At 35.6% G+C, this 17,330-nt stretch overlaps 2 protein-coding genes across 2 annotated transcripts in view; one reads left to right on the plus strand and one right to left on the minus strand.

Moving 5' to 3' along the window:
• The window catches only part of Glg1 (golgi glycoprotein 1), a 35,992-nt gene extending 19,424 nt beyond the window's left edge, over positions 1 to 16,568 (minus strand). Inside the window, exons 1-6 of the mRNA XM_067130298.1 lie at positions 15,728 to 16,568; positions 13,292 to 13,330; positions 11,709 to 11,870; positions 8,421 to 8,647; positions 2,059 to 2,218; positions 784 to 967 (exon numbers count right to left, since the gene is read on the minus strand). Coding sequence (XP_066986399.1) covers positions 784 to 967; positions 2,059 to 2,218; positions 8,421 to 8,647; positions 11,709 to 11,870; positions 13,292 to 13,330; positions 15,728 to 15,997 — 1,042 coding nt within the window. The 5' untranslated portion in view covers positions 15,998 to 16,568. The remainder of the gene's footprint in view (positions 1 to 783; positions 968 to 2,058; positions 2,219 to 8,420; positions 8,648 to 11,708; positions 11,871 to 13,291; positions 13,331 to 15,727) is intronic.
• Positions 1 to 17,330, plus strand: part of LOC136854117 (armadillo repeat-containing protein 8-like) — a 294,260-nt gene that overhangs the window by 162,238 nt on the left and 114,692 nt on the right. The window lies entirely within an intron of this gene.

The following is a 17,330-nucleotide window of genomic DNA, read 5'->3' on the forward strand; positions in this document are numbered from 1 at the left end:
CACCTTGAGTTGTCAGACCATCCTTAGAGCAGGCACCATGAGTTGTCAGAACATATTTGCAACATTTTATCTGCATGATATTACACAAATTCTCTTTCTGTTTACTCTTTGGGACCAGTTGTCACAGCAGGTCATGTTTTACTGACTGGGAGGGATCCAGGGCAGTCATCATCATCCACTTCATTATCTCATTCCCGGGATTCTTGCTGACATGATGACATGTTATCCTGTAATATCTGCTTTTACACCTAATGTGCTTGGTGAGTGCACTTCTTGATTTGCTGTCTTCCACAGCAAATCCATTACTTACAGAAGTTCCAATAATTTTGACTGATCCATTAGTGCTCCACTGCCCATCACTGTAAGGTACTTGATTTCTTGCACCTCAGTCTATTCTCATCTTCCATAGCTCTTCTGCATCATCTTCCATACTAAATTGCAATACGGGCAATTTTATGATTAATGGGTTTGTAAGAACAAACATGGAGTTAACTTGAAGGCATGATGCATTCTCATACAGGCCAGTGCAGTGAGAGCTGAGAAAGAGCAGTGGGACTCTTCTTGCAATACCTTTACAGTTGGTGTGACCAAGTCCCTTCCCACTATATAAGGCTATTTGATCATTAAAGGTTTTGTAGTTAAATGAATTTAGTTATAAAAAACCCACATTTCTTGCTCTTATTTCCCTAGTGCCTCCTCTACAGCACCTATGTAACATGAAAATCATGTTCCTGTGATTTCTACATTTAGATTATAAAGATGAAATGATAAAACATTACTCACCATTCTTCATAGCATTTTCAAGGCAAAGTAGGATTCTTGAAAGTTTCACATCATGGTTGTCATCAGAGCTTCCCTTGCGGCATGAGTTTTCTGTTATGGCACTACGACAGGCTCTAACCAAGCCACGACTGACATGATAATCTTGAGCTATGAGTTGCTGGCGACGTGACAGCTGATCCACACACTGTAAAACAAAAAGAATCTATAATAAGAGATGAAAACTATACAATACAAATATGGTAGTCATTAATTGTTTGTTATGAAAGAAAATTAATTCTCTAACCTAAAATCAAAAATTTTTATTAAACTTGGTAATTAATCCACAAATGTAAACCTATAAAAGTACTCCCTACCCAAAAATTTAGGATAAAATTCAAACAAACTTTTCCCACAGTAAAGTTACAATGACATTTTGGTGATCCCAATCAGACTACGGTACCTGAATTCCCATGTGTCTTGACCTTCATTTATGCCTTTATTCCATGACTTTCTGACCATTCCTATAATCTTTAACCTGCAACTTTCACATTCACTGCTTTCCTAAATAAGTGTCCTCATATCTTCTCATCACACATCCAAATCAGCTCAATCTTCAAGATCTGGGTCTCTGTCACTTTCCCACTTGCGCTGTAACATTATCTTCCCACTACACTTTCTCCATGAATGTTAGCATTCCCACTACTCTCTCTCCATGAATGTTAGCATTCCCACTACACTCTCTCCATGAATGTTAGCATTCCCACTACACTCTCTCCATGAATGTTAGCATTCCCACTACACTCTCTCCATGAATGTTAGCATTCCCACTAAACTCTCTCCATGAATGTTAGCATTCCCACTACACTCTCTCCATGAATGTTAGCATTCTAGAGCCACACCTTTTCAAAATCTCTAGTTTCTTTGTCAGTGCCCATGTCTGTTGTAGATATACATCAAAAGATTTTGCTGTTTACTAACTGGTATATTATTAAAAATGTAGCAATCTTTCCACTTCATACACGCTGTTGTTACTCTCTCCTTTACTTTCCTCTTAATGGCTGTTATGCAGATGTAAATATTCAAAATATTTCACCAAATGCTGATGCAAAACAAAAGGTATGAAAAAGCTACAATTTTTTTTTATTGGAACTATGATTGCAGCTAGATGTTAAGTCTACTGTGTGCAAATAGCATGAATGTTAAATGTATGTGTTGCTGTACTGCATAGCCTAATATAGTAGCAATGAATTAAAAAATTTTTTCATTAGACATCCTTGTACCAAGCAACAAACTTACTTCTTTACTCATCCTTCTCTCCATTTTATGTTTCATGAGGCACTTATAAACACGCCCTTCTCCAGCACGAACATTATCACAAAACTTTTCCCGGTCTTCTCGACACGCAAAAAATAAAGGTCTATCAAGGTGAAAATCATCAGCCTGGATTTCAGCTAATCTGCAAAAATAAAAAACACAGAAAAACAATATTAAAAATCTCAATACGTTAACGTTAATCACTTATTTCTTGCCAAAATAAAACAAACCCAACCATTTTCAAAAGCTTAACTTTACAATCAGCGCTCCAAGATGTATACCAAAGAATGAACAAGAGAAACCCACCCCTTGGGTCTTTAAGCAAGACATACCTGTCATTGCTACTCCAAGCTTTGGATAATATTCTGCTCATTAACCCTTAATGGATGGGCTAAATATATATCAAGCACACCCCCAGACCGGGCAACTTAAAGGTTGGCCAATTTAAGAAAAAAAACACATCAATGGAAAGAGAAAGATATGCAAATGAACATGGTGTAAGGAAAAAATTCTAAAAATTTTTCCCTACCTTCCACGGGAAGTTGAAAGTGACTATTTACAAACCTCTGTAAGCCTCTCTTACAAGACACTCATAAAAATATGTTAGTTTTACCAAGTTATGCATGTTTTTTCTGATAATTTATTTTATTTTATTTTGTAAAATGACATTTTTATGATAAAATGAAGTGTTATATATACTTACCCAGTAATTACATTAGCTAGAGTTTCTCTTGCCTCGGCAGCCTAAATTAAAAAATTCGCAGGTTAGCGCTTCAGTCTAGTGCAGGTGACTGGTCTCGCCGACTAATGAGAGTATCAGGAACTACTCAGCAAATATTCGTCATTATGTTTATGCTCGTTTATGCTTTATGTATGTGCGCGGGGAGGGAGGGCTCCGTCCATAATTACTGGGCAAGTATATATAAAACTTCATTTTATTATAAAAATATTTTTATATATGCAACTTACCCAGTAATTACATTAGCTGATTCCACATTGACAGGTGGCGGGGAATCATGGACAAATTCTGATCCCAACCAGTAATTCATGTAATGATTTGAGAAAATAGATAAGTTGCCAGCATTGGATAAATGCTTGTAGTTCCTTGTTAAAGAGAGCCTGCAGTATAGAACTGCCTCTGGTTGTTGCTCAGCTTAACCTGTAGCAGCCTTTCAGTAAAGCCCGGAGCGCTTCTACTTAAGTGGGACACTTCGCAGCGAAGGAGTACTCCGATGGCTGACAAAGTATAAGATTAAGCTTTGCGACGAAAGTGCACACCGATGGCCGACAAAGCATACATAATTCACCTTGCCCTGGGTACAGTACTAATAAAAATAACCAGATATGACTGTCACTTGCACTGAAATACAGACCATGACCCATTCACTGACAGTGATGGGTGCTCCAGGTAAATTGTAACCTCCGGCTCTCACCAGTCTCGGCACCTTACTACAAGGTGAATAGATAGTATTAGAGAATACTATGCTTCCTTCTACAGTGCCATGCCAGTTACTAATAATGATTGCAAGGGTACTGCAAGAATCTAACACTGTTTAAACGTTCTTCAAAAGGCGAGTAGTGAAGATTGATTACACTTCCCAAAGGACAATTGTCAAACAGACGTCAGGGGCATACAGTGCCTGAAGGCTAAGGAGGTATTGGCTAAGAATGAGGATCCTTCTAAGGCTTGGCCTCACTCATTCCATATCAAGAATTTAATGGATTTTCTGGGCCCGGATGAAGAGGAGAGGGTTCTTTGCCCAGTTAGATCACTGAGGTACTATCTGTATAGGACCGAGAAGATCACAGGACCCTCTAGTAACCTCTGGTGTTCTATCAAGAATCCTTCTCGCCCCCTTTCTAAGAATGCCTTATCGTTCTTTATTAGAGACCTGATCTTTGAAGCACATTCCCAGATTCAGGAAGACACTTTTCCATTTATCAAAGTCAAAACTCATGGAGTCAGAGCAGTAGCCACCTCTCTCACCTTCAAACATAATTTATCCCTCTCATCTATTCTTCAGTCAACCTTTTGGAGGTGCAAGTCGATCTTCGCGTCTCATTATTTGAAAGTGGAAACAGTATTTGAAAACTGCAGTACCCACGGACCTTTGGCAGTGGCTGGCATGGTATTGGGGGAAAAATCATAGGAGAGATCCTTTCTCTCTTCTGTCTCTTCACCTTGTTATAAGGATGTCGAGTTTTTGGGGAGCCTGGGGGTAGTGGTTTTTTTGTTGTGTCAGGGTTGGTGACAGGTGTTCTCTGGTTTGTTGTTATGGTACTGCACCTAGGGAAAGGGCAACTTTTTCCGGCATTACATCTTGTCAGCGATCAGGCATATCCTCCATTGCAAGACTCCCACTGATGTAGAGGCGGAGCACAACCAGAGGCGGCATTCATCTGCTGTAGCGCTCTAACCAGGTAAGGAAGTGACAAGCACTATTTCAGTGTTAGCCACCTATTTTTCTCTTCAAGTTTTTACCATACCTAAGAATACTGTAGTCAATTCATCCCATCCCCTTGCAATATGGGATTCAGCTAAGTAATTACTTGGTAAGTTACTGTACTTATATAAAAATGACATTTTTATAATAAAATGAAGTTTTATATATATTTACCAAGTAATTACTGAATCAGAGCCCTCCTTCCTCCCCTCTGTTTCTTTTGTTCATGGACTTTGCAGCAATAAATAGAATGACTCCACTGGCTTCCATTGCTCCCTCGTACCCGTTGCAGTGGGCGGGGCCTGTCACCCCTGCTTTGCAACCGACGCGCTACCGCGAATTGTGAATTTAGGATGCCATGTGAGCATAATCATAAGCTAAGTAATTACTTTGTAGGTATATATAAAAGTTAATTTTATTATAAAAATGTCATTTTTGCTATCACTTGGTATGTAAGAGAAGAAAAATACACTAGCTTCTCCAAGCCACTGAAGAATTAGATCATTCTTGTCCTGCTATGATTTTTAGCTGGTTTTCTACCAGCATAGCAAGGTTATCAAAGGTTTTAGAGATACTCATGACTCTATTGACCCTGGGCCAAGTTGCAGAAATGAAATCTTTGTACCTAGCCAACAGTGATGTATTTCATGCATGAATATTAAGTAATATAAGGTTCACGTCACTTCCAGTAGATAGTGATGTCTCCAATGCACATACACAAGTTGATGGAAAGCACAAACCATCTGCAAGTGCCACAGGTACCTTGGGTCAAAGCCATGCCTTGCTTTGTGCTACAGACCTTGACAAGTACCCATTAAGGACAGTTGACATGCACCACTTCCCTTTCTGATGACTCAACACACTATAATGAATGTGACTTGCCTTTCACTCCTGACAAATTTACAGATTCAAGTTACCACTGCCTATCGTTCATGCAACTCTCCCTACAAGGCTTGCAAGAGCAAGAATAGGCTTAGTAGAAATCATAAAGCTTCTGTTACACATGTCCTCTACTATGAATAAATTATGAACTTTACGCTGCAAAACATGAGCATTTTCAGCCAATCAGAACTTAAGACAGTGGAAAGAGGGGTTAGGAATGAGATGAAGTACCGTACAAGGACCTAAAGGAATAACTGTGAGATAAAACCTAACAGTAATAGTTCATGAAACTGGAAAGCAAGATGGAGGAAATGAAGTGGGAAAAGAGGAACGGAGGTCAAGTGAAAGGCTACAAAGAAACAACTTGGGGCAAAAGAGACACTGCAAACACCCTTTAGTAATGTCTACTGTGCTTCAAGTGAGGCATACCCCCTTTCCTCATTCCTCACAATCAATCAATTTTCACTGCCAAGTAAGCATCTCTTGATCCAAACCAAGTGGAGGACTGAAAGACCTTCATGAAAAGAAGTGCTTTTTCAACAAAAAAGAAATGCAAAATTTTACAAATCATTTCCTTCAGAGGCATACAGATTCTACTTGCTTTGTTACTACCACCAAGTTCTGGAATTCCTTTGATTTACCAGATGAGACCTACTTTCCTTCAGGGCAAGGCACTGTCTTCCATCTTCCTGTTTTTCCTTCTTACCTGTGGGCCTGATCATTAGTTGCCTGTGTTGTATGCCCTCAATTAACCCTTAAACGCCTACTGGACGTATCATACGTCGACTAAAATTGTCTGTTGGGTGCCAAATGGACATACCGTACGTCGACTACAAAAAATTTCAACCTTCGGTCAACTTTGACTCAACCGAAATGGTCGAAAAACGCAATTGTAAGCTAAAACTCTTACATTCTAGTAATATTCAATCATGTACCTTCATTTTGCAACAAATTGGAAGTCTCTAGCACAATATTTCGATTTATGGTGAATTTTGAAAAAAACTTTTTCTTACGCCCAAGACGGTAACTCGGCCGAAAAATTTCAGAAATTCTTTTTTCGTCATTTTGTCGTAATTTTTGCACTATTCTATATTAGCCGTTACATAAAGTTTTATATATGAAAATGTGCTCAATTTCATGTACAATACAACAGAAAATAACTCATGGTTGTAGCTTTATCAGTTTTGAAATATTTTCATATAAATCACGATAACTGCCAAAATTTCAACCTTCGGTCAACTTTGACTCGACCAAATGGTCAAAAATGCAATTGTAAGCTAAAACTCTTACATTCTAGTAATATTCAATCATTTACCTTCATTTTGCAACCAATTGGAAGTCTCTAGCACAATATTTCGATTTATGGTGAATTTTTGAAAAAACTTTTTCCTTACGTCCGCGCCAGAAATTCTTTCATCACGTTGTCGTAATGTTTGCACTGTTTTATATTAGTCGTTACATAAAGTTTTATATGGAAATGTGCGCAATTTCATGTAGAATACAACAGAAAATAACTCATGGTAGTAGCTTTTATCAGTTTTGAAATATTTTCACATAAATCACGATAACTGCCAAAATTTCAAGCTTCGCTCGACCGAAATGGTAAAAACGCAATTATAAGCTAAAACTCTTACATTCTAGTAATATTCAATCATGTACCTTCATTTTGCAACAAACTGGAAGTCTCTACACAATATTTCGATTTATGGTGAATTTCTGAAAAAAAAAACTTTTTCTTACGCCTCTTCCGCAGTAACTTGGCCAGAACATCTCAGAAATTCTTTCATGTTGTTGTAATGTTTGCATCGTTTTACATTAGTCGTTACATAAACTTTTATATATGAAAATGTGCGCAATTTCATGTAGAATACAACAGAAGATAGCTCATGGTTGTAGCTTTTATCAGTTTTGAAATATTTTCATAAATCACGATAACTGCCAAAATTTCAACCTTCGGTCAACTTTAACTCGACCGAAATGGTAAAAAAACGCAATTGTAAGCTAAATCTCTTACATTCTAGTAATATTCAATCGTTTACCTTCATTTTGCAATAAATTGGAAGTCTCTAGCACAATATTTCGATTTATGGTGTATTTTTGAAAAAAACATTTTCCTTACGCTCTGCGCGTAACTCGGCAACATCTCAGAAATTCTTTCGTCTCGTTGTCGTAATATTTGCACCATTTTATATTAGTCGTTACATAAAGTTTTATATATGAAAATGTGCGCAATTTCATGTACAATACAACAGAAAATAACTCATGACTTTCATCAGTTTTGAAATATTTTCTTAAATCACTAAATAGAAAAAATTCGACTTTCGGTCAAATGGTTGAAAACTGCAGTTGTAAGCTAAAACACTTACAGTCTAGTAATATTCAATCAATTAGCTTCATTTTTCAACAAACGGGAAGTCTCTAGCACAATATTTCGATTTATGGTGAATTTTTGAAAAAAACATTTTTTACGTCCGCATTACGTTACGAATTCAAGCATCATTTTGTGATATTTTCTCTGTGTTGCTTTGATCGTTTTACAATTTGTTATATACCAAAATCATCGCAATTTAGTGTACAATACAACTAAAAAAATTAACTCATTAGCTTTAACCATTGTGCTTACAGCGATTTGTATACAATTATATAAGTTTTTTTTTTTTCGCTGTCATATATTCCAATATTTATATATGATAATGATATTTTTTTTCATTTCTGATGGTTGCATACTAAACTTCAGACAACGACAAAAAAAAGGCGCCAAAAATGAACTCTTAATCTTAAAAACTAAGCGTGCTGTGATTTTTTGAAAAAAAACTTTTTTTCCGCTTCGGCGCTAACTCACCGAACACCGCTGGCATACGGGAGACGTTTTTGTAAATAGAGGCTCGGCATTTAAGGGTTAAAAAATGTGTGCTACAAGAAAAGTATTATAGAAAGCACATTCTCTTAACACAAAAATGATAAAATGTCAGATCATCAACACTAAAAGAGATCAACTAATAATTGTTCTGTCCTTACCTCAATATTTGTTTATGACATTCACGGCCAAGTTCCCTGGCATTCTTGGTAAGGCACTCAATAGTTGACCCTTGTGAGTGAGGGCTAGCATCCTGCAGCTTTTGTACTCTCCCACATTTGAAATTGTCAATCTCATCTTTACAATCATTAACCATATTTTCCACCAATCGGTAGTCACTAAAAACTATGGCTGCCATACGCAACAGATACTGTCTACACCTATCATCCTGTAAAACAAAAGATATTGCGGCAAAAGAGCAAAAATAAAATGAAATGTTATATAGATTTGCAATGATATGAAACATCATTTACTTGTCCCATAGCTATGTTGATGAGGATATTCTTAGTCTTAGATTAAGAATGATGATTAAAACACAATTATTCACACGATACATAGCCGATATTCATGATCTTTCCAGAAACTACAACCTTTGGTCAATGAGGTAAAGAGCAGTAATAACCCTGTCAATGTGGATTCACAGGTCCATTTCAGTCCAACTGCCTCACTTTTCATGTAGTTTGCACTGTAGGCTCTGAGAAATTAATGTGGCTAGGAGGAGGCACTTTTTACATAAGAGTGAGCTAGCTTAAAAAATCTTTTGCTTAAAAAAAAAAAAAGTTGATCTGTTTTATCATAAACCAGTCACTCATATGTAACATAAACTACAGTCTAAGAGGGAAGGTCTGAGCTTCCTAATGAACCAGAGTTGCTGACTGCAATTTGTGGGATCCATAGACAGCTCTTGGGAAAGAGTAATAGTGAGGAACTCAGGCCCTGAGAGAAATTAGTGCTTATAAGTAAGAAGACTCCCTGATACTGTAAAATTAGGCACTTGAGATCTTCTTATGACTCAATAAGAGATAAGATCTTACCATTTGCAAAAGAAATACTGACAAATAACCCCAGTGTCTACATTCTATTGCTGTCATAAATGAGAGAAGACTGACAAGAACTACAACTAGTCCTAAAATAAAAATTAGGAAGTGTCCATGACTGCCTCCATGTGTCTAAGTATCTGCCATTCAAATTATTTTGATTTGAGTTCTGAAGATAAAGAAAAACTTCTGTTCTCATGGACAATTAATCAATACAGACTCGCCATACATCACAAGGCTCTCAGATCTATGAATAACATGTCTGAACTATTGCACAATTTTATTTCTAGAAATCTGCTTCTTGGAAGTCTATGGAGAGAAACAGTCTAAAACTACATATTCCATAGACTCTCTTGAACTTTGACAGTTAAAAAAAAAAATCTCCAACCAGGCAAGGATCCTTGTCTGTCTTTGGCTTGGGAAACAAACATACAAAGCATGAAGCTCACTGACCCATCTAGGACACAAAATCCATGAAAAACTCTTTCATGTGAAATCCTGCAGAAAAAAGATTCACGAGGAGGCTTGGTGATGCTCTTCAAAACTAACAACAGATCAAAGTTCAGAGGCTTTGACAACTTGTGAGATACCTTCTCAATATGCATGCAAGGCCTCTAAAGCTCCACTGAAGTACCCAAATCTCATAAAAATAGGTCAAAGACCTCAGAAAGAGAAGCCCTGTGACCAAAGTATCCAAAACAAAAAGCTGCTTCTGATATCTCAAGAACTGAAGAACGTCAACTTATGGGAAAATAGAGGTACAGTAAATGAATGCGGAAAAGGATGTCATATACAACTGAAAAATCACAAAAGGCAAAGTTACATAAATAGCATACAATAAAAACTTGCGAATACCATCTTCAGATTACATGTGAAAAATAGATACCAAATACAATTTACTTATGCAGAGCAAGCAAGCGTAACATAGTGCTAATAACTGCCAAAAGTTAATGACAAAAGCTCATTAACAACTAAACAAGGAAAATGTTAGCTCATTTACACCATACAAAAATGTGCAGGAGTAAAGAAAAACACAGACTTAGCCCTTGCACATAAAACAAGGCACTAAACCTAGGTAAATATATATACAGAAAATAAGGTAAAGAGATGAACATAATTCATACAACTCAAACTAGAACTAACTTTAGAAAATCCCTGAACCTCTAGTTACCTTATAAACTTATGTAACTTCTTCTAAATTACACCAGTACTAAAATTACCAAAACTACAATGAAATAAACAAAAAACAATTGAAATACCACTAACTAGAGCAAGGACAGGGATGTTGTTCACAAAGACAAGGATAGCTACAAATAATCCCTTAGCAAAAAGCAGCCAGTGAGACCATGTCACTGCTGAAGATGATCTACATACACCTAATGAATACTTATGAGGGTGAATAAATGAATAAGTACAGGAAACAACTGAACAATTCAGTTATTCAAATGGTTTTAATATTTAGGCAATACAGCTACGAAAACCATTGTCTGGAGGATTCCACAAAGTTGCTGAGAATACTTCAGACACTGAAAAGTGAGGTAACTGACTCCTGTGGGCCTATGGATCCAGTAGAGACATGCTCTACAACACACAATATTCTTCTTCTATGCTTGACAAATGAATACAGTAGGGGGTCTGGGACATTCAAAAGCCATGAATGTGTGCTATATGTGAATGATGGGTTTATAATGAAACAATTTATAATTAATATTAGCTAGTTTAACCACATCACTGAGTTAATATTCTTAACTTTCATAGAGATGGAAGGGTAAGGCAAATAAGTCTCACATCTGTACTTTTTGCAAGGAATAAATCATCATCATTCTGAGCTTCCCATTTCCATCTATCAACCTGCATCTATAACAGTAGGATGTCCAAAATCCTCATGATATAATTTAGGAGTAATGTATTTCATCCACACCCCTGTTTGGACATTCAAGTGCCCTTACAAATTACATTACATTATAAAAAAGGAACACTGCATGTTCAACAACATCAGAAGATAACATCTTGCTACAACTGATGTCACTTTAATAAGCCATAAACAACTAATGGCACTAAATAAGTGGAGGGATTTAAATGACTGGGCTGTGTTAAAACTATATTGATTAGAGGAACAAACTTTAACAGTCTACAAGTAAATTACTGTAAACAGGGAAATCAGTAGAGATGAAATTTTTTCTACATTCATGGCTTTTATAAATTGTAACAGCACAAAAATCTGCTGGCCTCAAATAAAAAAAAGAATAAGAGGATAAATGAAATGCATGATTAAACCTGAATGGCAAACTAGTTACAATATTTAATGAAAATACCAATTGTGCAATACTTTTACAATTCAAAAGTATACCAATAAGCAACAAGAATTAGGCTTTCTATTAGAGCAATATGAACAAAATTGTAAATTCTTACTCTCAATTGTTCAACAACTTCAGTGAGGCATGATATGGTATGACCTGGAGTAGACAGCTCTTTGCAATCAGGAAATTGATTCAGTTCTCCTTCACATACACTCTTTGCTAATTCTTCAATTCGACCACTTTTTGTTAGGTTCACCTTATAGTTCCATAGAAGCTGTAATAAAGAGCAACATACATTTTAAATATTGTAAACAAAATAGGTAGGTAAACAAAACAGGTAGGCAGCAGAGTAGATGGTTTGGTGTAAAATTGGGTTGGTGACAAAAGTTTCTAAAGTATCCACAATCTCTATGGATGGAGTGTTACAAGAATTCAAGGAATGAATGGGATGTCCATAAAAATAGTGGGATACAAGAAGGAATTTTGAATGGAGTGTGAGTGGCCATTGTTTAGAGGTAAAACAGTGCTGACTGGTCTTAGTAAAGAGAAACTGCAAACCATTGTAAGTCTGAAAGTGGTCAGAGGAGAAAGTTGAGAAAGTGAGCAAGAGTTAGGTTATGAGGGTACTGTAAATGTAAACATAGACAACAGAGTAAATATTAATTTAGATGATGAAAGAATGGAAGCTACTGACTCATACAAGTAATGATGTTAAATGCCATAAATAAAGGCAGAATGAAAGAAGAGGTGAGTCACAAAACTGGTAAAGCAAAGAAGGTAGCAAGGTATAATGCAAAGTTTGGAAGAGTCCATGAAAGCCAAAGTAGTTAAGGGATTATTAAACCAAGTCATCATTAAACAAGTGAAATGTGTATGCTAAATGCAAAAGAGAAAGAATTGTTTACGGTGTACTGTTGTTGTAAGAGGAGTCAAGCCTGCAGTCATGCAAAATGAGAAACACAAAATTGTAGTAAAACTGTTATCATTGGTGAAAAGACTTTGTATATTTACAGCTGATGTTGATGTTAGAGGAGAATGGAGAAAGATCAGGTGGTGAAAAGTGCACAAATGTGATGATTAATTTTTCATGCAATTCAGCAGTCTTTAACTACTACATTATAGTTTTAAGATACTATATTTACAGTTTCAGTATTTGCTATCATCTTACTACATACAAATATCTTTTGATAATTTCCTAAAAAACAGGTAGAAAGATGAACAGATTTTAAGTACATTTTATTTGCAAGATTAATAGATTTTTATTTTTTCTTTGCTATCATCTTACTGAATGCCAAAAGTGTATTTTTTTACAATTTTCTCTAAAACACTATCATTATTAATAATTTTATTTCTAATAATATAGGTAATGCAAAAAATTCAAACCCCATCAAAACTCCAAAAGTTTGTCAAAAAGTATCATGAGGTACAAAGTCTTGTATATATTCTAATTTTATTTTTAGATACAAACTTCTACATGACATGTGTATGTAGAAAATAGTACTATTATTTTTCATCATATTTTAACATAACTGTAAGCTTTTATGTAATCAACATACCTACTGCACTACCCAGATTTTAAGCATGTTAAATCTTGACTAAATACATTCACACTTGCAATCATTTAGTAAACTATGTAAGTAGACACATTACTGCATATACACAATGTCATACAAACCAATTAAATAAAACACTTACATGACTGCATTTATCACTGACAATTTCTTGAATATCCCTCTGAAAAGCAAAGGAAAATACAATGTAAGTTTGCTTTCAACATTGCAGAAAAAGCGATGATCTCAGGCATAACATACCTACGACATTCAACAAAAGGTAAAATTAATAACCAGACATGATTGGCATACTGTAACACAGTTGTTATAATACTGTTACAATATGCCAAAGTAAGGTGAATAAAAATCTGCAACCATGTCTGGTTATGAACTACTGTATTATTAATTTTACCTTTTGTCTAATATTATAACAACAACAAAATTTTGTATTCCATGAAGGGAAACTTCAACAAATTTTACTCAGTAATTCAGAAAGTTTTTGTCAGTTATTCTTCATTATTTAGCGATGTTGAAATAATGATAAAAAGGTCATTTTTACCTCACATTACATTAGAACACACTTAAACATCTTCAATTGTTTTATTCCTGTACAACCATCTTATGCATATAGCCTATATGATAACAATGTATACATTATCATCGTACAGAGTAATAGCATTTAAACGCATTATATTCAAAACACAATGTGTTTACAGTAATAATGGTAACTATGTGGATTTTAATTTTGTGCCAGGTGTAAAAATGGATAGCATATTATTTTAAACAGACTGGGGTTTGGTGCCAGGTGTAAAAATGGATAGCATATTATTTTAAACAGACTGGGGTTTGGTGCCAGGTGTAAAAATGGATAGCATATTATTTTAAACAGACTGGGGAGAGGAAATATTTTAAGAAAGGTTTTACCCATGTGGGGTGAGGATTACCTCAATATGGCTCCTGTTCTCTCTCTCTCTCTCTCTCTCTCTCTCTCTCAACTATATGGCAAGAGAAAGAGAGACAAGAATGTAACAAGGAAGTCAAATACTTTAACATATACAGCATACAAATATCAATGGTGATAAATTATGAAATATCAAGATAATCTGAAACAAACAAAGAGAAATCCTTAGGAAAATGCCTGCTCTTAAAAGTAGTGGCATATTTCGATCTCCTGATAACACAGAAAGGGTGTTTGCCCGATAACACAGAAAGGGTGTTTGAACCAGGAGTTAATGCCATCAGATTATAATAACTGGACACAGTTATTATAATCTGACTACAATATACTCAGCCTAGTAAATATCAATTTATGTTGCTCCCATTTATTAACAATTAGTTTCCATGTATTGGGATGAATGTCAAGGATCCTTGTCCAGCCCAAACAAAAACAGTTCCTCTAGATGAGGCAACAGCTCCCATTCAATACATATTGGATGACAGAGACCAAGGCAGGGCGCAGTTAAAGTAAAATAAAAATGTGAATAGCATAAAATGGTGATGTAGCCAGAACACTGATATGAAACTACTAGATGTATCACCACTTCAAGAAAAAGCATTAGAAACAACCTCAGCATATATATATATATATGTCAATATTGTTTGCCACATTCTTGATGCCTTATCTGCATCTCACATCAGATTTATTTGTTGATTCTTGTTTAACAAAGGATTTATTGCCTATTACAGCCATGAGGTGGCCCTCCAACAGTAAAGCCAGACTAACAATATCAGTTTTCCAGTCTGTTTAATAATATTCTGTTTAATAATATTCATATGGTTAATCCTCTGTGAGAGCATATTTTATATTTAAAATATAATTGCCATTATGAGAATGAGTAGGCTACAGTTCTAAATTACATTTAAAATGTAATTGCCATTGTGAGAATTATTACAGCTCTGAATTATATTTAAAATGTAATTAAATTCCACTTAAAAGTTCAATTGCTGTTATGAGAATTAGAATAATTCTAAATTACATTTAAAATACAACTGCCATTATGAGAATGAGCACACCTCTAAATTACATTTAAAATGTAATTGCCATTATGAGAATTCGTATTCCTTTGAATACAGTGTTGTGTTCTTTTTGCTCTTTTAAGCAGACAGGACCACTGTATGTGTCTATGATTTACAGTCCTCAAAGGCAGGTCATGCTAGGTTTTTTTTTTTTTTTTTTTTTTTTTTTTGCCACCCCGTCACATTTAGACCTGGAGCCCTAGCTGGGTCCCTTGGTTACGTTAGGTTAGGTTAGTTTACATTAAATGTAAATATTATTGAAATGTGGCTACTTTGCTATAATTTGTAAAATGTTTTGGGTTACATGTTATTGATTTTTTACTGGATAACACAGACCTGGGCTATTGTAGTTTGCTCAGTCAACCTAAGGGTAGGGGGAAAAGAATACCACGGAAACAAGTGATTAGCAGGCTAATTAAATAAACCACAACCATTCTGCACAACAATGGGGAAAAAATATTTATCTGGAAAAAACATCGTGAAGTGTGGCACGTAAGAGATTTTCCTACTTTAACTAAAATGGCAAGGACTAGCATATGCCTACAACAGACAGATCAGTACTTACCCTTTCATTCTGAAAGCACTCGAGAACCGCGAAGTTATTGCGGATATCATCTTTGCAGATGCGTTGAATGTCATTTTTGCAGTCTGGTTCCTCGAATATTTTCACGACAGTACTCCTCCCTGTCACTTTGGCAGCAACTGGCTGCACCCCAGGGTTGCCGGGGAGTTTTGGGGGTTCTGTTGCCTCTCCCGCATCTACGCAATGTAGGCCTACTGACAACAGTAAGCCTACGAGATAAATGCCCAGCACTGTCTGATGTGACATGACCATGATTATTAAAACAATTTTAAATGATCACGAATGTATCACTGCATCCTGTTGAGGCCAAGAACGTCACCAACACTCGATTGTTTTGATATGACAGCAGCAGTGATAACAATGACAGCGATGCCAGATCTCCATTCACCTGCTAATGTTAGCATGTACCAGTCACCGTACAGTGATGTCAGTGACTCATGATGGCAATACTTTAACAGACGTGTTAGGAGTTTCAACACGATAGCAAAAAACCCTGCCTCACTTCTCAATTACGGAAACTTTGTACAAATTTTATTAGATAAAACGTCCTTTCAAGTTGCAACGCACAGATGCAAAGGTGAAGCTAAATTACAGCTGAACTTTTGAAACGAGTGTGGCAAAAATAATTTCTAAAATCGCGGAATATTGTTTAGCTTACGTTGTGCATAAGTTTGCCAGACAGAATGCAAAACTGAAGTTTGTTAAAAGGCCTTTATAAAAAAAACGGCAAAATTCTACAGTTACATCTAATGTCAAGGCTACAGAATAAGAGATTGAGATGGAAAATCACATTCGCCGTAAGTGTTTAAATAGTTAAGTTTATGCAGTGTAACCAGATGTTCAGAATTGCACCTGTTCTACAAGTGTGGTATACAGGACAGGTGCGTCTGTGACTTTATTCCTAGAAAGAGCCAAAGAAAAATAAAATGAACTTTACCCCAAGTGAAATGACAGATCAGGCTCTAGAGAGAGATGAAGTTAGGTCAAAAGTATGATTATTCATTAACAAAATAAAAGGCAAATCTTTTGAGATGAAATAGGGAAATATAAGGAAATGCATTGGAGGACAGCAAAAAAAAAATTAATTAAAAAACCGTACACTATAGGATTTTATAATTTTTCTAAATAGATTTAGTTGGGTAAAAAAAATTAAAGTAAAAATAAAGACAAAGATGAAGTCATATCTTGAACATTAATCATCAGTGGCTGTAACAGTTCAGAACATTAAAAGTAGATTGAGACTGTGGCCCATTCAGTTGTAAAACAACCTTTTAAAGCCCAACGTGCATAATGAAAACAATCTTTCGAGATATAAGAGCGTTTAGCCCGCTTAAATTTACAATAGCTTGTAAAGTATTTGTGTAGTATCCGAGGCAAGGTTTTTCATTGCAGTTGTGTAAATAAAGCAAATCCTATGATTAAGAGAATGAACAGTTTTTTTTTTTTTATAAAAAATGAATGAATATTGGAAGTGAAGGAAATGTCGCCATGATTTAATAATGAAATGCGTGTCGAGATATTATTGTTGTGGATACATTTATCCCATCATTTAACCGAGGTGACATCGTATTTTGGTTGGTTAGTC

The sequence above is a fragment of the Macrobrachium rosenbergii genome, chromosome 28 (assembly GCF_040412425.1).
Source record: "Macrobrachium rosenbergii isolate ZJJX-2024 chromosome 28, ASM4041242v1, whole genome shotgun sequence".
NCBI lineage: Eukaryota > Metazoa > Arthropoda > Malacostraca > Decapoda > Palaemonidae > Macrobrachium > Macrobrachium rosenbergii.